Source organism: Sciurus carolinensis, chromosome 17 (assembly GCF_902686445.1).
Source record: "Sciurus carolinensis chromosome 17, mSciCar1.2, whole genome shotgun sequence".
NCBI classification, from domain to species: domain Eukaryota; kingdom Metazoa; phylum Chordata; class Mammalia; order Rodentia; family Sciuridae; genus Sciurus; species Sciurus carolinensis.
Window position 1 is genome coordinate 14,470,453 of NC_062229.1, and position 24,122 is coordinate 14,494,574.

General features: G+C 40.9%; 1 protein-coding gene across 1 annotated transcript; it reads left to right on the top strand.

Annotated features, from left to right (window-relative positions):
* Positions 1-4,431: 4,431 nt before the first annotated feature.
* On the top strand, positions 4,432-20,476 carry LOC124969355 (zinc finger protein 709-like). The gene is made up of 5 exons (XM_047532270.1): positions 4,432-4,599; positions 17,248-17,374; positions 17,560-17,671; positions 18,207-19,862; positions 20,052-20,476. Exons 1-5 carry the CDS (start codon positions 4,597-4,599, stop codon positions 20,062-20,064), a joined length of 1,911 nt encoding a protein of 636 aa, XP_047388226.1. The 5' UTR covers positions 4,432-4,596; the 3' UTR covers positions 20,065-20,476.
* Positions 20,477-24,122: the final 3,646 nt, after the last annotated feature.

Here is a 24,122-nt window from a genome sequence, read left to right on the forward strand (position 1 = left end):
GTGGGCTGTGTGTGTAGCTCAATGTTAGAACACTTTCCTAGCAAGCATGTGGCCCTGGGTTTGATCCACAGCTGAAAAAAGTTATTTTTAAGTTCATAAAGTAAAAATGGTACAGTAAACTAAGGTTAATTTATTATTGAAGAAAAAAATTTTTAGAAAAATTAGTGTGGCCTAAGTGTGCACACAGTATTTACAAAATCTACAGTAGTATACAGAAACATCCTAGGCCTTCACATTCACTTCCCACTCACTGACTCACCCACAGCAACTTCCAGTCATGCAGCCTCCATTTATGGTAAGTGCCCTGTATAGGTGTACCACTTTTTATCTTTTATACTGTATTTTTATCGTATCTTTTCCACGTTTAGATACACAAATACTATGTGTTATAATTGCCTATAATACTGAGTACAGTTACATGCTGTGTAGGTTATAACTTAGGAGCAATAAGCTGTATTATAGTCTAGATGTAGACTGTACCATCTAGGTTGGTATAGTAAGTATATTTTATCCTCAAAAAAATGAAACTACCTGATAATGCATTTCTAGAACATCTCCCCTTAAGCAGTAGATGCCTATATTCTCAAAGTTACCACTAATTGCTTGTCATCTTTACAGAGATGTAGTATACAGACACCTACCAGGTTCCACGCAACATTCATTACAGTATAGATTTTCCTGCAAACTTAAATATGTACATAATTTGGATTCTCAGGGTTGGAAATATTCCCTGATGTTTTGACTTTTCCTCATCTATAGATTGAATTCATCAAGGGTCTTACATTTATGTAGTTAACACCTTGTATTAATGCTGCCAGTGACTGCATGCTTCTGAATCACCGTGATAGCTATAGTAGTGCATTCAGAAAGAAGAACATGGGCCAAGCATGGTGGTATACACCTGTAGTCCCAGAGACTGGGGAGGCTGAGGCAGGAGAATCCCAAGTTTAAGGTTAGTTTCAGCAACTTAGCAAGATCCTGTCTCAAAAAATAAAAAAAGGGCTGCGGAGGTAGTTCACTGGTAAAGCATCCCTCGGGTCAATCCCCAGCATTGCAACAGCAACAAAAGAACTACATGGAAGTTTTTTCCTTTATTGCATTGTGCAGTGAATGCATTGATCAGTCCTTAGTTTTAAAAATGAGCATCTTCCTCATAGCAAGTGGTTTGTCTATTTCCTGTCACTGTTGAACATAATCTCTATGTTTTCAGTTACATTTCATTGTATGTGATAGTGTGCCTGTTTTTGTCAGACTCTTCTGTACATGTTTTCTAGAATATTTTATTAACTGTTTTCAAATAATTTGTATACCATCAATTGTCTTTTTCATTTCATAAGGATATATTAAAATACTCCATTGCAGTTATGGGCTTTCAGATTATTTGTAATTTTGTCAAGTTAACCATTGACTATTCAAAGTTAATATTATCATGTACATACAAGATTGAGTATTGTTAGGGAATTATTTTTTATTCTTGATAGTTCTTTTTTTAAATTTATTTTTATTGTAAACAAATGGGATACATGTTTCTGTTTGTACATGGAGTAACAGCATACCATTTGCGTAATCATATATTTACATAGGTTAATGATATTTGATTCATTCTGTTATTTTTTCCTTCCCCCCACCCCTCCCACCCCTCTTTTCCCTCTATACAGTCTCTCCTTCCTCCATTCTTGCCCCCCTCCCACCGTCCATTATGTGTCATCATCCGCTTATCAGTGAGATCATTTTCTTTTGGATTTTTGAGATTGGCTTATCTCACTTAGCATGATATTCTCCAATTTCATCCATTTGCCTGCAAATGCCATAATTTTATTATTCTTTATAGCTGAGTAATATTCCATTGTATATATATACCACAGTTTCTTTATCCATTCATCAATTGAAAGACATCTAGGTTGGTCCCACAGTATGGCTATTGTGAATTGAGCAGCTATGAACATTGATGTGGCTGTATCTCTGTAGTATGCTGATTTTAAGTCCTTTGGGTATAGGCCGAGGCGTGGGATAGCTGGGTCAAATGGTGGGTCCATTCCAAGTTTTCTAAGGAATCTCCACACTGCTTTCCAGAGTGGCTGCACTAATTTGCAGCCCCACCAGCAATGTGTGAGTGTACCTTTTTCCCCACATCCTCGTCAACACCTATTGTTGCTTGTATTCTTGATAATTGCCACTCTAATTGGGGTGAGATGGAATCTTAGTGTAGTTTTGATTTGCATTTCTCTTATTACTAAAGATGGTGACAAATTTCTCCATTCATTCAGAAAAGCTAAAACTCAATAATTTTGTCAAAGCCCTCTTGCCAGAGACCTCCAGGATCTCTGGTGCTCAGTGTTTAGAGTGCCCCTGGGATCAATCCCAGAGCTGCTGAAAAGAAAACTCCATGGAGTGGTGCGTGGCAGTGTGAGAGTATAAATTATGTGTCTATATGTTGAACCCTCAAGGTTAGGAGTATTCCCTGATGTTCTGACTCCCCTAGATTAGATGTACATCAAATTCATCTAGGGTCTAGTAAGTAGTAAAACCCTTGTTTACTAAATAGTATTAATATTGTAGTCGGAGAGTGTTACGAGTTGTAATAAGAATGACCACAAACCATAGTGGCTAGGGAGAATTGGTAAGAAAACATTGAAAAGGATTCTTTTTAGACTTGGGTTTTTGTTAGTCAGTGAAGGGAGATTTTCTCTATATTGGATGCTGTACATTGAACCTAATATCACTGGTTATAATAATTCTTATCTAGAAAGAAGGAAGAATGAAGTTGAGCTAACCCTGTTTGCAAGAAACTCCAGTTCTGTTGGTCAGTAGAGGACTATTTTGGTCAGTTTTGTGGTTTTGGTGCCCCTGTCCCCTTCACCCCTTTATAAAGAGTTAAAATTTTTTTTCAGTCTGGGGAACAAACCCAGGGCCTGGTACTTGCTAGGCAAGTGATCTGCCACAGAGCTACATCCCTGCCCTAACCTTCCCCCCCTCCATTTTAAAAGAGATTCTCACCATGTTGCCCACTACGTTGATCTTAAACTCCTTGATTCCGGAGAAATGTAAACATGTGTCCACAGAAAACCATGTACATGAATGGCGTTGGCAACATTATTCATAATATCCAAAAGGTAGAAACAAAGCACATGTCCTTTACTGGATGAATGAGTAAACACAATGTGCTACATCTATACAGTGGAACAGTATTCATCATAGAAACAAATGAAGTACTGACACCTGCCACAGTATATTGTTCCTCTACCAAACTGTGTTAGGTGAAAAAAGTAGGTCATAAAGATCCCAGATTATCTAATTCCTTTCATATTAAAGCCCAGAATAGGAACTCTATCCTATTCTGGTTGTGTAGGGTTTGAAGGAAAGTGAAGGGATTGTTAATGAATACAGGGTTTTCTTTTTTTGTTACTGGTGATGGAAATGTTCTAAATTTGTGATATAGCAAGTATAAGTGAATATACTGAAAAAAATTAATTGTACTCATTAAAGGAGTGTATTTATAATATCTCAGCAAACAGTTTCCCATAAAAGATACATCAGGAGTTTTGATTCCATTTTAAAGCACATTGAGTTTCAATGTACATCTAAAGTTTACACAACCTTTTATTTTTTTCTTACATCAGCAAAATAGGAATTCAATTTGCCTTAGGGCTAGCATAGCCACTTACATTTCAAAGTTCACTAGGAACACCTTCAAAAATTATCAATAAGAAATTGCCTTGCAAGTTTGGGACTATAGCTAATGGTAGAGTACTTGCTAACATGCGTGAGACCGTGGGTTTAAAAAACAACAACCACCCAGTTTCTAATGTAAATTGCATGCCTCAGACTTTATAACAAGAGCACATAGCTTCTTGTTGGTCGAATAAGAGTCACTGTGCCCAGTCTAGGGCTGTGATGTTCTATGTCCCCAGCCCTTCTATTTTCTTTTAAGACAGGTTTTCCTAATTTGCCCAGGCTGGCTTCAAAATTGCCATCCTCCTGCGTCCACATCCGGAGTAGCTGGGAGTACAGGTGTGTGCTATCGCGCCTATCTGGTTTGAAAAGGTTACTTTTAAATGTTTGTGTTCGTTGTAAACAGAAGAGTTCTAAAAGGCCTGGGGGACTTATGCCAAGCCTCTGACCCTCCGAGGACACTGAAACCTGCTATTCCAGTTTGACCTGATCTGGGCGCCCCTCTTAAACTGGACAGGGCTTCATTCCATGTGAAAAAAGAGTCGGATTCTCTGCGCACACTTGTGACCAGTCCGCAGGAGCTGTGCCGAGAAGCCAGGGTGGGTTCTAGGGTGGGGAACAAGTTCTAACGGAGCCGAACGCTGCTGGCAGAGTCATGCTCGGGCCCACTGGGGAAGCCTAATCTGCCAACATGCGTGACCTCCTTCCTCGCTGTCATTCATTCAGAAGGGGGCGGGCCGTATGGACTGTCCAATCAGGCACGTCGCAGGAAAGCGCCGCAGAAGGACGCCGCGGAACGTACGTGGACGTCTCTACACTTTCCGGTTGCCCTTGGGGACCCGTGTAGCCGTGCTGCGTCGGCAGTTGGCCTGTGGCCTGCGCTGGAGCTGTGAGGAGACGTTGGGACACCCTAGAGGCCGGAAAATGGTGAGTACGGGACCGGGAGTCCTGAGCCGCTGCGGAGGGGCGGCTGTGACCCTGCGGAACCCGACCGGGCGGCCCGGCCTTCTGCCTCAGCTCCGCACTCTGAGGCCGAGACCGCGGCCACCGCTGGCCGCTCCCTTTCTCCGTCCCCTCGGGCCCGCGGGGTGGGGCCGGGCCGGGCGGGGCTGGACGGGCAGCCGCGACCCCGGAGCCCGGTCGCAACCCTGCGCGGAGCCCTCTCTGGGCAGCTCCGCGGCTCCCAGCCTGTGCGGTGCGGCGGGAGGGCCGCGGGGACCCCGAGTGCGCGTGGGGAGCGCTCGGGAGGAGCGCTGGGCCCGAGGCCCCTGAGGCCCTCCCTTCTCAGTGGAAGCAGACGTCCGGGCCTGCCCGCCGCTGAGGCTTCGAGGCTGAGAATCCCTCGATTTCACGATCCTTCGGATGTTGCCAAACCCAACCCGCTCTCCGGCTCACACCGTTATTAACTCTAAAATGATCTTTCCGTATGCACGTGCGCGCAGTTTTCTGTTTGCTTTTTGTTTTCTGCAGTGTGGCGGATGCAGCCCAGGGCCTCGCGCATGCCAGGCAAGCGCTCCACCACTGAGCTGTAACCCCAGCCTTGTTTGTGGACTTTTCACTTGAAAGTTAAGCAGAGAATAACTACCCCTACCTCTGCTGGAGGGGCGAAAGGTCCTGTGCCTCTCCTTTTTTCCCTCTAAGCAGAATGTCATTTTTTTCCTTTTCCGTATTTTTAATTCGTGCGTTGTGGTTGTTCATAATGATGGGATTTGTTACCTATTACACTGCACACAATATAATTTGAAGCAGGCTGTCTTTGAGTTGAGGGTCCCCTTTGGAAACAGGTGATGTGTTCTCAGCTCACCTTCCTGTCTTCCTGGTCCTGAGTTTTTGAACGGTCTCAGATTGACCCAGGATGGGATGTCTAGTGAATGCTACCCCCGTAGTCACTCCTACAGGACAGTGTGAGGTGCGGGGTGTGGGGCCTCTCGGAGGAGCAGCTGGAGGTCCTGGGACTGGCAGTAGTCTTTCTTATCTACCTATTTAACTGCTTGGGACAGTCAACTTTTTTTTTTTTTTTTTTTTTTCCCAGTCCCAGGTTCCATTCCTCAGAGAACCAGTCGTGATCAGCCAGCCAATTGCTGGTATCCAGGTGACAGGACAAATATTATTACTGCCTTTTGTGATTCCTTAAGATGGTGAAGGGAGGAAAACTTCCCCAAGAGGACAAGGAAAGCTCACCCAGGGAGGTGGTGCAGGAACTTGAAAAGAATGCACTTTGGGGGCAGGGTTGGTGGCCCAGTGATAGAGCGCTTCTATAGGATGTGTGAGGCCACTGGGTTCTGTCCTCAGCACCACATAAAATTAAATAAAGACAGACTGTTTGGGCTGAGGTGGTGGCTCAGTGGTAGAGCGCTTGCCTAGCATGTGTGAGGCACTGGGTTCGATCCTCAGCACCACATAAAAATAAAGAAATAAAATAATGTATTGTGTCCATCTTCAACTAATAGTAAAATAATTAAAAAAAAAAAAAAAGACTGTTTGGAGCATGATATTCCTTTTAAAAAAATGCACTTTGGGCACACCTGGGGCAGATCTCTTGGGAGGGTGGACACAGCATTTCATTGGACAGGATGGAAGTGGGTAGTCCCCTGCTGGGTAGTCTGTCCTGACACTAGTTTCAGATACAGGTGTGTTCCAGGTCAGCATAGCTCCTCCCCAGGTTTGTCACCTGGAAAGAATTTCCCACCACCACCACTAACTTTGTCACTTTCATTAATTGTGAAACATTGTTTTATCAGTAGTGATTGAAAGATATTTCCATAAAGACAAAAATAAAGATCCAGTTTCAGAAAAAAGTTAGATATCTACTCATACTCCATTTGTTAAAAATTCACATTTATCTCTTTTCTTCCCCAGTGTATGTGTATTCACTCTCTCAGGTTCTTTGGGGGATTTCAAATGGAATTCCTGGACTTGACCTTGAAAATGCCACAGGGAAAAGAACTAGGAACATACCCTCTTTCATGATGTTTGCAGATAATGAATGCATTTACACACACACACACACACACACACACACACACACACCATGGTAGATGAATTTGTTTATTGCAAAGAATCACCAAAACGTTAGTTCCTCTGCAGGTTGAAGAATTTGTGGCAGTGAATAACTGTTCTGTTTCCTGTTATCTGGACTGAGAGATGTAGTGAATCATATGGAACAGGGCGTGGCAACACCTAGACATGTTCAAGGGTGATTAACTATTTACTAAATTATTGATCATGGAAATAATAGTGAAATTACCTTTTTTTCCCTGAAAGACATACTGTGCTTTTATTGTGTACCATAAGATAGAAATTATTTATGTGCATCCATCTCTCCAGTATATAAAAATGCTGAGTTAGGTGGATGATTTTGCTAAATTCTTCAAACCATGTTTTTTTGTTTTTTGTTTTTTGTTTTCCTTCTCTTTTTAGAGTGAGTGGCCTTGGCTGGGAATCAAGAGGTCTGGGGCCAACCCAAGGCCAATCTTGAACTTACAAATGTGAAGTCATTGGTTTGTTTGTTTGTTTGTTTGTTTTTTAGTTGCTGATGGACATTTATTTATATGTAGTACAGAGGATCAAACCCAGGGCCTCACACATGCCAGGCAAATGCTCTACCACTGAGCCACAACCCCAGCCAAGTCGTTGGTTCTTGCTGGGGAGTCTCCTCTGCAGGTGTTTCAGACTGCCTGTAGCCACCACTGGGATTTATTTGTATTGAGTTTGTATTCTGGAAGCTTACTAAAAATATTAAATATGAATATATATAAAACAATTACATAGTCCATAGAAACATCAAAAAGGGAACAGCAGTGGGGCACTGTGGTACATGCCTGTAATTCCAGTGATTCAGGAGTTTGAGGCAGGAGGATTGCAAGTTCAAGGTCAGCCTCAGCAACCTAGCAAGACCCCGTCTCAAAATTTAAAAAATAAAAAGGGCAAGGGATGTATCTCAGTGGTAGAGTGTCCTTGGGTTCAATCTCCAGTTATCCCCTGTGCCCCCAAAAGGGAACATCTGTGTAATTTTAGCCAGACTGAGACTTAGAAAACACCTTCCCACCACACACCCTGTTGAAATGATGCCTGAAGGCTGCATCTCCTCTCTCCAGATGGAGCCAGTCTTATAAATTCTTAGATAATCTCCATGTTTATCTTGCTGGTTTTATAACCTGTGTATGCATTTCTTTTTCAATATCTTATTTTTGCATGTTTTATGCAAATTATAACATCCTCTGTATAATAGTATATGTCAGGTTTCTCTTTTGCACAGTTGAACTATTTTTTCAGAGCTTTTTTAATTTTACAGAAAAGTTGAGCAGATAATCCTTTCTTCATGGCTCATAGTTTCCCATTTTTAACATCTTGTATATGTGTAGTGTATTTGTTAGTTATGAATTAATATATTATGTTTGATGATGGTGAGAATTAACAAATACATCATCATTCATGCAAATCCATACTTTACTTTAGGATTGACTCCTTGCTTCGTTTAGTTCTGTAAGTTTTGACAAATATATGTGTCGTGTACCATCAGTATCATAACTTTACTAAAAATGAATTCCCTGTGCTCTATCACCCTTCCCTTCCTCCATTACCACTCCCCCTCCCCCAATAAGTACCCTGGCAACCACTGAATTTTTTTTTTAAATGTCTCTATGGTGCTCTACTTGGAATCATGCTGTAAGGCAGGCGTTTTGCATTGTCTTCTTTCAGTTAGTAATAAGCATTTAAGGTCCCTCTGACTTTGTGACTTGATACTCATATCTTTTTAATGACCAAATAATATTTAAAAATTTTTTTATTTGTTCTAATTGGTTATACATGACAGTAGCATTTATTTTGACATATTGTACACAAATGGAGCTCAACTTCTCATTCCTCTGGCTGTACAAGGTGCTGAGTTACACAAGTGGTGTAATCATACATGTATATAGGGTAATAATGTCTGCCTCATTCTACTGTCTTTCCCATCCCACCACCCTACCCCTCCCCTCATTCCCTCTGCATAATCCAAAGTTCCTTCATTTTTCCCTACCCACCCCACACTGTGGGTCAGCATCCGGTTATCAGAGAAAATGTTTGGCCTTTGTTTTTTGAAATTGGTTTATTTCACTTAGCCTGATATTCTCTAGTTCTGTTTACCTGCAGATGCCATAATTTCATTCTTCTTTAAGGCTGAGTAACATGTATCATTGTGTATATGTACCATGTCACTGTAGTATGCAGATTTTAGGTCCTTTGGGTATAAACCAAGGAGTGGGATAGCTGGGTCAAATGGTGGTTCCATTCTAAGTTTTCTGAGAAATCTCCATACTGCTTTCCAGAGTGGTTGCACCAATCTCAGTTCCACCAGCAATGTATGAGTGTACACATCCTCAACAACACTTATTATTGCTTGTATTCTTTTTTCTTTTTTTTTTATTGTAAACAAATGGGATATATGTTGTTTCTGTTTGTACATGGAGTAAAGGCATACCATTTGTGTAATGATAAATTTACATAGGGTAAAGTTGTTTGATTCATTCTGTTATTTTTTCCCTTCTCCCCACCCCTCCCACCCCTCTTTTCCCTCTATACAGTCCTTCCTTCCTCCATTCTTGCCCCCCTCCCTAACCCTAACTCTAACCCTAACACTAACCCCTCCCACCCCCCATTATGTGTCATCGTCCACTTAGCGATATCATTCGTCCTTTGGTTTTTTGAGATTGGCTTATCTCACTTAGCATGATATTCTCCAGTTTCATCCATTTCCTGCAAATGCCATAATTTTATCATTCTTTATGGTTGAGTAATATTCCACTGTATATATATATATATATACACACCACAGTTTCTTTATCCATTCATCAATTGAAAGACATCTAGGTTGGTTCCACAATCTGGCTATTGTGAACTGAGCAGCTATGAACATTGATGTGGCTGTATCTCTGTAGTATGCTGCTTTTAAGTCCTTTGGGTATAGGCCAAGGAGTGGGATAGCTGGGTCAAATGGTGGTTCCATTCCAGGTTTTCTGAGAAATCTCCATACTGCTTTCCAGAGTGGTTGCACCAATCTCAGTTCCACCAGCAATGTATGAGTGTACACATCCTCACCAACACTTATTATTGCTTGTATTCTTGATAATTGCCATTCTGACGGGAGTGAGATGAAATCTTAGTTTTGATTTGCATTTGTTTAATTGCTGGAGATGATGCACATTTTTTCATATGTTTGTTGATTGATTATATTTCTTCTGTGAAGTGGTATTCAGTTCCTTAACCCATTTATTGATTGGGTTATTTGGTTTTTTGGTGTTACATTTTTTTTAAGTTCTTTATGTATTCTGAAGAGTAGAGTTCTATCTGAGGTGCGTGTGGTAAAGATTTTCTCCCATTCTGTAGACTCTCTCTTCATGTTATTGTTTCCTTTGATGAGAAGAAGCTTTTTAATTTGAATCCATCCCATTTATTGATTATTAATTTTACTTCTTGCACTTTAAGAGTCTTATTAAAGAAGTCAGGTCCTAATCTGACATGGTCTACTTTTCCTTCTATTAGGTACAGGGTCTCTGTTCTAGTGCCTGACTCTTTGATCCACTTTGAGTTGATTTTTGTGCAGGGTGAGAGATAGAGGTTTCATTTCATTTTGTTACATATGGATTTCCAGTTTTCCCAGAACCATTTATTGAATAGGCTATCTTTTCTCCAATGTATGTTTTTGGCACCTTTGTCTAGTATGAGCTAATCATATTTATGTGGGTTTGTCTCTGTGTCTTCTATTTTGTACTATTGGTCTACTATTTTGGTGCCAGTATGTCATTTTTGTTACTCTTGCTCTGTAGTACAGTTTAAGATCTGGTATTGTGATGCCTCCTGCTTCACTCTTCTTGCTAAGGATTGCATTGGTTATTCTGGGACTCTTCGATGGTAATTTTTGACATCAGGTTGTCAATACAACTTTATTCTCAAGTATATTGTGTTGGTAATTTGGAATCTTTATAAACTTTGATTCTAAAGTATTCCGTCCAGCAGAACCAGCACAGAGAAAGGAGACACCACCAATCTTTAGTTGACGAGATTTATTGTGTCCTCCCTGTTTCTCTGTCCTCTGTTCTACCACTATCTCCCTTCTCCCTCTCTCTCCCTCTCTCCTCCCCCTCTCCTTGCAGCTTATCAGCCAATTATAGCAAAGCTTTCTCACACAGGAGAGTATGCAGAGGAATGCCAGCATAACACTGTATGGATCACAAGCTGTCCATGCGCGGCATGATACTAGATAACCAATCCTTGAGCCTGGCGTTAACACGTCATAAGTCTCCAAGGAACTAGTAAGCAAGCAGCCTTTTTGGGTACTTCCTTAGTTTGGTAGCCAGTGCCCTTTGGCTCACTGCCAGGCGCCATCTTGTCCAAGACAGCCCTCAACACTAAAGTTTAAAAGTGGTTCTAGTTTTCTGTTGTTCCCTCCAACCCTTTAACCCTTCTTTGTTGGGGACCAAACCTAGGCCTCACACGTACTTGGCACATGTTCTCCCGCTGAGCTACAGCCTTAACCCTTGATTCTAGTTTTCTAAAAACTGACTCTAGTTTTGTTTTGTTTTTTTCATAACATAACTTGCTAGAATAATCCTAATTGAGATGGTGTTGAATGTAGTTCAGAATGGGGAGAACTGAGATCCTGACAGTGTTGTGACTTCCTGTCAGTGAACTTGGAATACGTCTCCATTTATTTTGATCTTGTTTATTTAGGACGTATTTAGAATTTCATAGTGTTCATCATGTAGATGTCACCAGATTGATGCTGTGGTGTGAATGTTAATGTCCTTCCAGAACACGTGTCAAGGTTTAGACCCCTGTGCAGTAGTATTGAGAGAACTTTTGGGTTGGGGAAATAGCTTGGTGGCAGAGAGGGTTTGCCCAACATGCATGATGGCCTGGATTCCATCCCTAGCACCAGGGAAGAGGGAGGGAGAGGGAGAGGAAAACTGTTGACTTTTTTTGTTTTGTTTTTGTGGTGCTGGGGTTTGAACCCAGGTCCCTGTGCTTGCAAGGCAAGCACTCTACCGACTGAGCTATCTCCCCAGCCCAACTGTTGACTTTTGTATGTTAATCTGATGTTGTACAACCTTGCTATGATCTGTTATTAGTTCTAGAAGTTTTATATTTGTTCTTTGGATTTGGGGCTTTTGTGGTATATAATTCTTTTTGTACGTTGTTGGATTCAGGTTTGCTGATATTTGTTGAAGATTTTTATGTCCATATTTATGAGAGTTCTTGCTGTGAGGTTTTTTGTTTTTTGTCTTTTTGTCAAGTCTCTTATCTAATATTGCCATTAGGGTAATGTTAATGTCTCTGGAAGAGATTGTAAGTGAATTGATGTCATTTCTTTCTTCAGTGTTTGGTTTTAGCAAAATTCACCAGTGAGACCATCTGAGTCCTGCCTTCACTTTTTGAAGTTATAAGGTGTTGATTCAGTTTCTCAAATTCATATAGATTGGTTCATGTTGTTTATATATCTCTGTGTGCCTGAAGATTGTTTCCTTCAAGAAGTTGGTCCATTAAATCCAAGTTTTCAAATTTTTAGACATGGAGTTATTCATAGTATTCCCCCACCTTTTCTTTTTCTTTTTCCTTTTTGGTACTGGGATCTGAACTCGGGGACACTTTACTGCTGAGCCACATTCCCAGCCCTTTTTTTAGTTTTTTATTTTTTTTTATTTTGAGACAGGGTCTTGCTGTTGCTGAGGCTGGCTTTGAACTTGAAATTCTCTTGCCTCAGCCTTCCAAGGTGCTAGGATTACAGGTATGGAATACTCTGCCCAGCCATCGTATTCCTTTTATGGTCTTTTTAACGTCTGTAGGATTGGTGGCAATGACCCTTCTTTTTTCTTTGTTAGCCTGACTGTGGGTTCATCAGTTTTGATGTTTGTGTGGGAGCGGGGGCGGGTAATGGGTCTTTGATCCATTTTGATTTCACATTTGTGCGTGTTGTAAGGTTTCATTCTTTTACATGTGGATGTCTAGTTTTCTCAGCACCTCATTTTTTACAAGACTGCCCTTTTCCTATTGTATGATCTTAGTTCCTGTGTCAAAACTCATTTTACCAAATGTGTAAGGGTAACTTCTGGGCTTTCTTTTCCTTTGGTCCATTCTGTTTTTATGCCATTACACTGTTTGTTTGTTTTATGTTGTTGTTTTGTGTGTGTGTGCATTTTTTTAGTTGTAGAGGGACATAATACCTTTATCTATCTTTACATGGTGCTGAGGATCGAACCCAGGGCTTCACACATGCTAGACTATCACTCTACCACTGAGCTACAACCGCAGCCCCAGCTGCACTGTTTGATTATCACATCTTTGAGTATTTGAGTTTATTTCCACCAGTATTCATAAGGCACACTTCTCTGCACTTTTCTTTCTTGGAAAGTCTTTGTCTTTGCTATCAGGGCAGATTTATTTTCTAAATGTTTTTATTAGTGCATTGTACTTATGCACAATAGTGGGGTTCATTTTTGACATACATGCATAGAATTTAATTTGCTCCATTTCAGTCCCCAGTACCACCTCTTTCTCTTCCCTCCTCCCTCCCCCTGTTCCCCTTCCTCTGCTCTACTGGAGATTTGGTGATTTATAAATAACAGAAATGTATTTATGACAGTTTTGGAGGTAGGGAAGCCTAAGATCAGGAACTGGGGGTTAGGTGTTTATTGAAAGCCTTGTCTCTGCTCCCAAGGTGGCCACCTTGTTGCTGTGTCCTTATGCAGTGAAAGGCAGAAGGACAAAGGACCTACTTGACTCTCTCCAGTCATCTCATAAGGGACTAATCCCTTCAGAAAGTCACAGTCCTTGTGGTCCAGTTACTTCCTAAAGGTGCCACCTCTTCATACTGTTGTTTGGGGGGTTAAGTTTCATCATAAATTATGGAAGGGGACACACATTTGAATCATATCACAGGGTTTTGATTATTGCTGCACAGTTCTTATTAAATGTAGGTAGGCTCAGATTCTTTTGTTTCTAGAAATTAGTCTACTTCATCAGTATAATCCAATTTGTTTCTGTACCCCAAGAGACTTTGCACATAAGCTGTGAGCTGTGCATTTCTTTCATTTGTGTTTTGCTCTGTACAGGAGCCTTGTTGCTGTGGTAGTATGATGTGGAGGGTGGCAAAGCATTCCATTGACCTATGATTTGGCCTCATTTTTAGGAAACCTGTGTTCCTGGGTTGTGACTTTCTTAGTCTTCCACCCTCCTTAGTTGCTACAGGAAAGTTAGAGCAAATTAGAAGGTTTGGTCCTGTCACATCTCTGTTAGGTTTTGGGACATATAGTCAACCCTCAGTATCTGTAAGTTTTGTGCCTGCAAATTCAAACAACGGGGTAGAAAATATTTGGGGGGAAAATCCTTTCTGTTTGTTTTAGCCAGCTTTTTTGCTGCTGTGACCAAAGGACCCGACCAGCACAATTGTAGAGAAGGAAATGTTTATTTGAGAATTCTCAGTTACAGAGCTCTTAGTCCATAGAAGGCTGGATCCATTCCTTAGGGCTCAAGGTGAGGCAGAGGAAGCAGCTCACATGGTGATCAGAAAGCAGAGAATGTGCATTCTCCAGATACAAATATATACCCAAAGCCACACCCCAATTCCCACCTTCTCCAGCCACATCCTATCACTTCAGTTACCACTCAGTTAATCCCGATGAAGAGATTATATCACTGATTGGGTTAAGACTCTCACAACCCCATCATTTCTTCTTTGAACCTTCTTGCATTCTCTCACATATAAGCTTTTGGGGGACACCTCACATCCAAACCATAACATTGTACTGATAATGGTTGGTTGGTTGTAATTGTCTTCTAAACATTCTGGTAGGGTTTATGGAGGTATACTACAGTAGAACAACTATTTATATATAACATGTACATCGTAGTAGCTGTTGTAAGTCATCCAGAGACAATTTAAAGTCTACTGAAGATGATTTAAAGTCTACTGGAGGCTGTGCAAACACTATGCCATTTCATATAAAAGATATTTTAGAATTGAGCAGGGGATGGTGGGGGTCCTAGAAGTGACCCCCAGTGGATACTGAGGGGTGGCTATAGTTTTTGTTTGTTTCTGCAGTGTGCTCTACTATTGAGCTGTATTTCCAGCCCTATAGTTTCTCTCAGAGGAAGGGTTTATTAAAACAAACCCAGTTCCTTGGACGTCTTTCAGAATGGCTACATTTCCCACTCCTGCTGAAGCAGGCAGTGATTTTTCTCTGATCTTCACTGGGGACACCTGGTAGGATTTCTGGAGGTAAAATAAAGGGGCTGTCCACCCCACGATTGGTCCCCATGATTTTTTTTTTTTTTTTTTTTTTAACTTCTGAAGCTTATCCTACTTAGCTTCTAGCAGTTCACCAGTAACAGTTTAGTTTTTCCTACCCTGGTAACTGTTCTTTGCAGAGGTTTCTGCTCTAGCAAGTTGTATCTTTGCAGAGGTTTCTGCTCTAGCAAGTTGTATTTTATGGGTCTTTGTCTCTGTCTCTTCATTTGGAGACAGCAGTTTTCCTGTAAATACATTTCTCTGATGGATATAAGAAGAGTTGCTGATTTACAACTTGTTTGTTGTCTTGTTCTCTGGATGTGAGTGTTACTGTCTGTGTCATTATAGGCCATAGTGGAACTGAGAACTATCTGACTTCACTTTTTGATATTAACTGATAACTTTTTTTTTCTTTTTCTTTTTTTGTGGGGCCTGGGGATGGAGCCCAGGACCTTGGGCTTGCTAAGCAAGCATTCTACCACCCAGCCATGCCGCCAGACCTGCCGACAACTTGTAGACCTAAAACCTCCTTCATCCCCTTGTGCCCCACATCTGGATATGGTGATAGGAAAGCTAGTTTGCTCCTCTTTTCTCAGGGACAGGATAGTTAGTCCTTGTAAGCTTGACCTCACACTAGCTCACCCCTTAACCTCAAGGAAAATTCCGGTCAGACTTCCTTCCTCGCTCTCAAGGTCTTTCATGCCTGCTTGAGCCCTGCTGCCCTGCTCTGCCTGGTGGCTGGCATGCACTTTGATCTGCACTTGCTGGGGAGCTCGTGCTGTGACTGGTGTTGTTCTGTATTTGTTGTCAAGTAGGTTAAAACTCAGATTGCCACAAAGAAAGTAAAATACACAAATTATGTTCTTTTCCAAACTTAATTCATTACTTAATTTTTTGTCTGTGCTGAAGATGAACCCCATGGCCTCACGCATACTAAATACATGCTCTATCACTGAATGTACCCCAGTTCCTTTGGTTTGTTTTATTTATTTATTTTTGAGACAAGGTCTTTCTCAGTTGTCCAGGCTGGCCTCCAATCCTGAGACGAAAGCAGTCCTCCCAACATGCCGAAACCAAAGGCATGTGCCACTACTCTTCTCCTATCACTTTCTTTTTTTTTTTTTAAGTGGGTTTCTTATTTTTAAAAAAAATTTTTTTAGGGTTCAATCCCCAGCACCACCCCACAAAAAATTTTTTTAGATGTTGATAGGCCTTTATTTTATTCATTTATTTATATGTAGTGCTGAGAAATCAAGCCCAGTGCTTCATGTATACTAGGCAAGCGCTCTACCACTGAGCCACAACCCCAGCCCTATCACGTTCTTGATGATAATTTTGGCCATTTTCAGACATTCCTTTATTGGGGGGTGGGGGAATTGTTAGGGCCTCCATGCGTGCTAGGTAAGCACTGTACCACTGAACTGTAACATTCATTACTTATATTAAATTTTGAAAAGTAGTTTTTTTGACTCCTATGCTGTCTGTTTTGGGATTTATAAAATTTATAGGCCCTTCTAAAAGGTGACATCTTGATGACATTGAATTCTAACAACATGTACTATCCTACACCATTTTTCATTCTCATTTGACATTGCCCAATTAAAATTTATCAAAATTTCTGTTAGCTTGGCGAAATATTTTTCATTAGTGTTATTTAGTGCTTATTAATTTGGGCTAGGGGATACCAGGTACCAATTTCCATTGTCCTCTCACTGTAATCACTTAGGTTGGGGCCAACTTTCCATGTAACACACTGAATATGCATAACGTATTTCACCCAGGGAAGTGCTTCATGCACTTACCAGAGTGATTTTAGGCAACTTGTTGTGTATGCACCAGCACATAACAAAATTCCAAAATCTGAAGGAAAATGAGAGTACAGCAAATTCTATGTTGTTTTCATAAACCTTTTAGGCAGAGTGAGCTACTCTTTATCATTTAGGCTGATATCAGCAAAGATTGAAGGTCATGAGCAGGGATTTCAAAGGAAACACGGTCTCAGTACTATAGCACTAAATCCTTCTGTAGGCCAGGTAGTAGTTTTTGTTATAACAGTACTAGACAACTCTACAAAGAGAAATTAGAGGTGGCTGAGCAGCACATCCTACTCTGGAACCCACCGTCCACGGGGTAGTGTTCCTGTTTTGCTTTGCCCTATGGGTAATTCATTTGTCATCTCAATTGCTATGTGGAAGGGTCTGATGACCAAGTCATAAAAATACATGTTTGGAGACCAGAATTGTGAACTTATGAATCCCAGTGCTGTCTATCTCACCCTTCCTCCTTTACATACATGTGGGATGTTTCAGGACCCAGTGACCTTTGAGAATGTGGCTGTGAACTTCACGCAGGAGGAGTGGGCTTTGTTGGATCTTTCCCAGAAGAATCTATACAGAGATGTGATGTGGGAAACCTTCAGGAACCTGACCTTCGTTGGTAAGGATAACAACATTCCTTCCCTTAGTCATTTAAAGAATGAGTGTTTCTTTATCATCAGTGGTGTTCAGTGGTTTAGAATATGGAAAGGGAATGCTTTGGTAAATAAAATAAATCAGCAGGGTCTTAGTGTGCTATAAAATTTCTAAATATTTTACTCATAATTTTCTGGTTCTACATTTTAGGAATAAAATGGAAAGACCAGCATATTGAAGATCAATGCAAAAATTCAAGTTATTCTAAATACTTAAAAGAATTCATACTGGAGAACAACCCTACAAATGAGAGAAACCTAAGGTACTTTGTATTCACAAAGGAAGGCAGTGTTCCTGGGGAGAAATATAGCATGTTTTAAAATTTTATTTTATTTTTAATTAAAACTTTGTTGTTGTTATGTTGCCCAGGCTGTTTAAAAAACTTGTGGGTTCAAGCAACCCTCCTGCCTCAACCTCCAGAATAGCTGGGACTACAGGCATAAATCACCATGCCTAACTCATGGAAATATAAAAACAAAGAAACAGAACAAATAAGCCCAGCTTTAAGTTTCTTTATCCTTCAAAAATTTTATCCAGAATCCACATACTTACATGTTACATAGTTCATAGTTCACTGGGTATCACCATATTTAAAAATTCCATCTGTGAATATTACTGTTTTGATAATAGCTATGATCAAGCCCCCTTGCAGAGCATTTGATCAATTCATGCTCACGCAATTTTGAGAGTGAATAAAGCCCTCATTTCCCTTATAATAATATGTAAGTATAATTCCTATTAATAAATATAAAATTAGTAAGAAACAAATGGTTAATACTGCTTTTCCTTTTTTTCAGAAGTCATCTGGCAGAGAGAGTCTGTGAAAGTGAAGAAGGTAGTCAGTATGAAGAAACCTACAGCCAGATTCCAAATCTTAATCCCCCTACGGAAACAAGTGGAGTTGAACCCCATGACAGCACCACATGTGAAGAGGGGGTCACAAGTCATTCATCTCCTAATAAGCACCTGAGAGCTCACATTGGGCAAAAAACACATGATTCTCAGGATGGAAAGAAGTCACGTCAGGGTAAACAGCGCGTAAAGGCCTACAGATATCATCACACTGGAGAGAAACCATATGAATGTAAAGAATGTGGAAAATTCTTTATTTCCCTTGCAAGCTTTCAAAGACACAGGATAACACACACTGAAGATGAAGCTCATAAATGTAAATGTAAAATATGTGGGAAAGCCTTTTATTCTACCAATTTATGTCAAATACATGAAAAAACTCACCCTGAAAAGAAACCTTATCAATGTAAGCAATGTGGTAAAGGTCTGAGTACTGCCAAGTCCTTCCAAATACATAAAAGGATTCATACTGGAGAGAAACCCTATGAATGTAAGGAATGTGGAAAAGCCTTCAGATGTCCCAGTGATTTTCGAAGACATAAAAGAACTCACACTGGAGAAAAACCGTTTGAGTGTAAACAGTGTGGTAAAGCCTTTGCTCGTTCCAGTTCTCTTCGAGTACATGAAAGAACTCATACTAGAAAGAACACATACTGTGAGTGTAAGGAATGTGGGAAAACCTTTGTTTCTCTCTCAACCTTTCAGAGGCATATGATAAGGCACACTGGAGATGGGCCTTATAAATGTAAGGACTGTGGAAAGGCATTCATTAGTCTTATTTCATTTCAAATACATGAAAAACTACACACTGGAGAGAAACTCTATGAGTGTAAACAATGTGGGAAAACCTTAAGTAATCCCAGTTCCTTTAGAATCCATGAAAGAACTCACACTGGAGAGAGACCCTATGAATGTAAGGAGTGTGGGAAAGCCTTCAATTGTCCAAGTTCTTTTCAAAGACATGAAAAAACTCATACAGGAGAGAAACCCTTTGAGTGTAAAAAGTGTGGGAAAGCCTTCAGTCGTTCCTGTTACCTGCAAATGCATGAACGCATTCACACAGGAGAGAAGCCCTATGAATGTAAACAATGTGGCAAAGCATTCAGTAGTTCCAGTTCCTTTGGCATACATAAAAGAACTCACACCGGAGAGAAACCCTATGAATGTAAGGAGTGTGGGAAAGCCTTCAGCTGCCATAGTTCTTTTCAAAGACACCAAAGAATTCACACTGGAGAAAAACCCTATGAATGTACAAAGTGTGGTAAAGCCTTCAGCCGCTCCAGTGTTTTTCAAATACATGCGAGAACTCACACCAAAGAGAAGCCCTACGAATGTCAGGAATGTGGGAAAGTCTTTGGTTGTTCCAGTTCCTTTCAGATACACAGAAGAACTCATACTGGAGAGAAACCCTACGTATGTCAAGAATGTGGGAAGGCATTCAGTTGTTCTAGTACTTTTCAAAAACACAAAAGGACTCACACTGGAGAAAAACCCTATGAGTGTAAAAAGTGTGGGAAAGCCTTCAGCCGCTCTAGTACCCTTCAGATACATGAAAGAACTCATGAAAGAACTCCTGCTGAAAGAAGACCTGCACAAACACCGTGAGTGTGGGAAAGCCTTTATTCGTTACAGTCCCTTTCAAAACATAGAGGGACACTTACTGGGTGAGGCCCTGTGTGAGGAATGTGGGAAAGCTTTGTTGAGTGCCGCTCTAGCACATTGAGAATGCACGCTGGTCAGAGACCCTGTAAGTGCCAAGGGTTATAGTGCCTTTTGTTGTCCCACTTCAGGTCAAAGCCATGAAAGAAGACGTGGAGAATATAAGCAGTGTGCAGAGCTCATCTCCTCATGGGAACATGCAATGTGCGCACTAGGGGCTGAGTGTAGCTCAGCTTGTTGGAGTGCTCGCTTACCAAGCCCAGGGCCCCTGGCTCAGTACTCACTGTGGCAAAGGAGAGGAGAAGGAATGCACCCTGCATTAAAGACCTGGAAGTGTGAGAAACAGAAGAATGTTTTCAATTTTAACATTACTTTGAAAGTCTTATAAAAACTCCTGTATTAGAGAAATCATGCATATTAAGATAATGTGCAAAGCCTTTATTATACCTATATAATACTCCAGAAAATTTACATCCTAAAGAAAATATTATTAAAGGTGTAAACTGATATGCTTATCTACCTTCCTCTTTCATTCTTTTCCCTTTTTTTTCTTTTTCTTTTTTTTCTTTTTTTTTTTTTTTTTTTTTTTTTTTTTTTTTTTGTTTAATACAGAAGTGGGGGCTGAACCCAGGAGTGTTCTACCACTGGGCTACATTCCTGGCCCTTTTTATTTTAAGATTCTAAGACAGGGTCTTGCTGAGTTACCAAGGCTGTTCTTGAACTTGTGGTCCTGCCTCAGCCTACTGAATTGCTGAGATTAATAGGCATGGGGCGGGCTGGGGATATAGCTCAGTTGTTAGAGTACTTGCCTCGCAAGCACAAGGCCCTGGGTTCAATCCCCAGCACGGCCAAAAAAAAAAAAAAAAATAGGCATGGGCCACTGCACCTAGCTCACATTGATTTTCTTTATTAGTAACTCATTCTTAATGTAGATCTCTATACTTGGAATTTTTACTACTAATTTCCACAAAGAATCATTGAGGTTTGATAATTTTATGAGTACTTTCAAAGGAATAGTACAAGAGTTTTATAGGTAGTGTTTTTAAGTTACTTAATAAAATTTTATCTATTTTGAATTGTGTGGGACCTATGGGTAAATTGAACTGTTTCTGATATACAGGGAAGTTTGATTTTTATGTAGTTTTTTATTGTGTGTTTAGTAGGTCACTAAAAAAAAATTTTGTTGGAATTTTTTACTGGTTGTGTGGTGGGTTCAGATATCCCCCCTCCACCTATGTATTCCACCATTTCTTATGGGGAAAACTGCTTTGTTAAAAAAAAAAAAGTGAAAAAAGTACATAGACATTTATTTCATTTACTAAGTATGTAAAATTTATCATAGTCTCATGTGGATTCTTATTTTTGTCTTTTGCCTTTTACTGTTTGTTGCTATCTCTGGCTATTATTTGGATAGTTCACTTTGAGTGATAGATACCTGTGATTAAACAATAAATTTAGAGTTGGTGTTAGATTGTGATGACTTTATTGTTAATGGTGGGAAGATTTTTGCAGAATGTATTCCCCTTATGGTGCCATGTTAGAAGTTGCCAGTAGTCTAAACTTGGATGAGAACTGAAAGGAAGAAATGAAGAGACATTTATCAGGTTTTGAAGTCACCCCGTTTGGAGACAGAAGCATATGAGCCATGCAGACACCTACTACCAGCCCATTGTCCTGCTTGGTAATCTTGTCAATCAAAACCATCTTCAAAACCAGTTGGTTGGGGGCTGGGGCTGTGGCTCAGTGGTAGAGCACTTGACTTGCACATGTGAGGCACAGGGTTCAATCCTCAGCACCACATGAAAATATTGTGTTCACCTACAACTTAAAAAAAAAATTTTTTTTTTTTTGGTTTCCCTGTTCTCAGAGGTGAATTTTCCTATAAATTTCTGTAGCAGTTCTACATGAAATACCCTCAGTTGGAATTCTCCCACAAACCCTAATGTGTGTATCAGGCAGCCAATTAGACACTCGTTCTTGGAAGTACTCTCCCTCCTCTATAGGTTGCATTGATACAAGGTCTGATTTGCATGTAAATATGTTTTCAGTGATAGTTACTCTGCTCCTGCGTGCGTCGCAGCCTCAGTGATGCCAACGAAAAGAACCAGACCAGGGGCATGGGCAGAAGCTCAGTGGTAGAGCACTGCCGAGGCCCTGGTTCAAATCCCCAGCCCACAACACACCAAAAAGTTTTCTCCATTGCGTGGTAAGGTGATCACGACTGCTCCTGTCTGAAGAGACTGGATGGAAGGTGCTGGGTGTTTTCCTGTCCTCACAGCAGAGTATCATCATTCTGTTCATTTTTAGTTATGTTTTATTCTCTGTGATTAAAAATATTAAAGTCTTTTAGAATTTCTGTGTGTTTCTTAGTGAAATTTTATTGAATATGTTCAAGCAACTTGTATGCTGACAAATGTCTTTTTTATTTACCAAAATATATTAAAATATCCCATTGCCATTGTGGATGAGACTGACTCTATAATTTTGCCAAGTTATTCATTAGACATGCATGTGTTACCATGTATATACAGCTTCAAGAATTTTTTTCCTCATAAATTTTACTTTTATTGCATATATTGGAGTTTTTTTAAAATTAAAGCATGATTTTGTATGTAGATGCTTTCTTAACTGACAACCACAAATATACCCGTTGTCAAAGAGGAGTGTAGTAAATTATGGTAGTAAACGTGATCGGTAGCCATAGAGGACCGTGTGATTTTTTTTTTTTTTTTTAAAGAGGGTGCTTAAAATAATTTTATGTGGACTGGTTGGTATGGAAGTAAGACATTTCCTTTGGATGTTTTGAGAAAACATCCAAATTTTGTCCTTGGTAATTCATTTTTTGGTGGTTGGGTTTTTGTTTCTTGTAGTTCTGGGCGTCAAGCCCAGGGTCTCACACCTGCTGGACAAGAGCAAGCTCTACCACTGAGCTACATCCTGTAGCCCATGACATGATTTCCTTTGAGTTATGGTCTGGATCTTAAATGTCCCCAAAGGCTCATGTGCTGAAGGTTGGCTGCCAGCCTGGGGCACAACTGGGAAGTGGTGGAACCTTAGGGAAGTAGGGCCTGGTGGAGGCAGGTCATTGGATGCTCTTGAAGGATATGGGACCCTGGCTTCTCTTCTCTTTGCATCCTGGCCACATGTGACGTCATCTTCCACACACTGCCACCAGGATGTGCTGCCTCACCACAGCCCCAAGGCGACGAAGCCAAGACTTCGGACTGAAAGTTCTTAAACTGTGAGCCACAAACCTCTTCTCATTTATCTCGGGTAATTTGTGAGTGAGGGAAGGCTCACTGACACCCGCGAGCACTCCGCGTGCCAATCTGAGAGCAGTGATAAGCCAACAACGCTGCGCTGGCCGGGGATGTAGTTTTTTTTTTTTTTTTTTTTTTGTGTCATTTTGCTCCTAAGTGCCAGGTTAATGTTCTTCATTTGCTTACTACTTCCCAGCTCTGTTGGTATGTCACTGCTCATTTAAACTGAAGTGTTCCGACATACAAGCCCCTCCATTGATCACCACAATCCACATAGGGAACATACCCAAGAATATTCACCAGCTGCTTTCCTATAGCTTAGTGGTTTTCAGAATTCATATAAACAATCATATAACATACAGCTTTTTTTTTTTTTTTTTTTTTGGCGGTGCTGGGGATTGAACCCAGGGCGTTGTGCATGCAAGGCAGGCACTCTACCAACTGAGCTATAGCCCCAGACAACATGCAGCCTTTTTAATTTGGCTTCTATCACTTTCTATGTCTGACCCGATTATAGTGTCTCTTTCAGGCCTGGACAGAGGCCTTGACCTCCAAATCCTCCCTGGCTCCTTAGATGGCACTAAGTATCTCAAATTCTTTCCGGGCCAGGCCCCTTAGTCCCTCAAACCCAACCTGTGGTATTTGGACGCCGTCCCCAAATGCACAGACAGTTCCCCGGCCCTTGGATGCCACCCATACGCCCTGTAGTGCCCCCCTGGCGGCACCTTGGAGCCCCTTCTCCGCGTCGTGCTGTAGGGCCCCGCCATGGAACTTGGAGTCTTCCCTGCATTCTCAAACTCCATCTCCGGCCACTCCAACCCCACGGTGGAACCATCCACACTGTACGGAGCCCTTTCCACCTGCCACGGCTGACCCCGGTGCTGCTGTTCAGCCAGAGCAGTTTGGAGGTGTGGCCTGAGGCCGCCAGTGGGGAAGACAACC

Excerpts from the sequence above, each read along its gene's own strand:
- LOC124969355 (XM_047532270.1), top strand. Across the intron at positions 17,375-17,559 it reads CAGGAACCTGACCTTCGTTG|GAATAAAATGGAAAGACCAG; the intron begins GTAAGGATAACA and ends TCTACATTTTAG. Across the intron at positions 17,672-18,206 it reads ACAAATGAGAGAAACCTAAG|AAGTCATCTGGCAGAGAGAG; the intron begins GTACTTTGTATT and ends CCTTTTTTTCAG.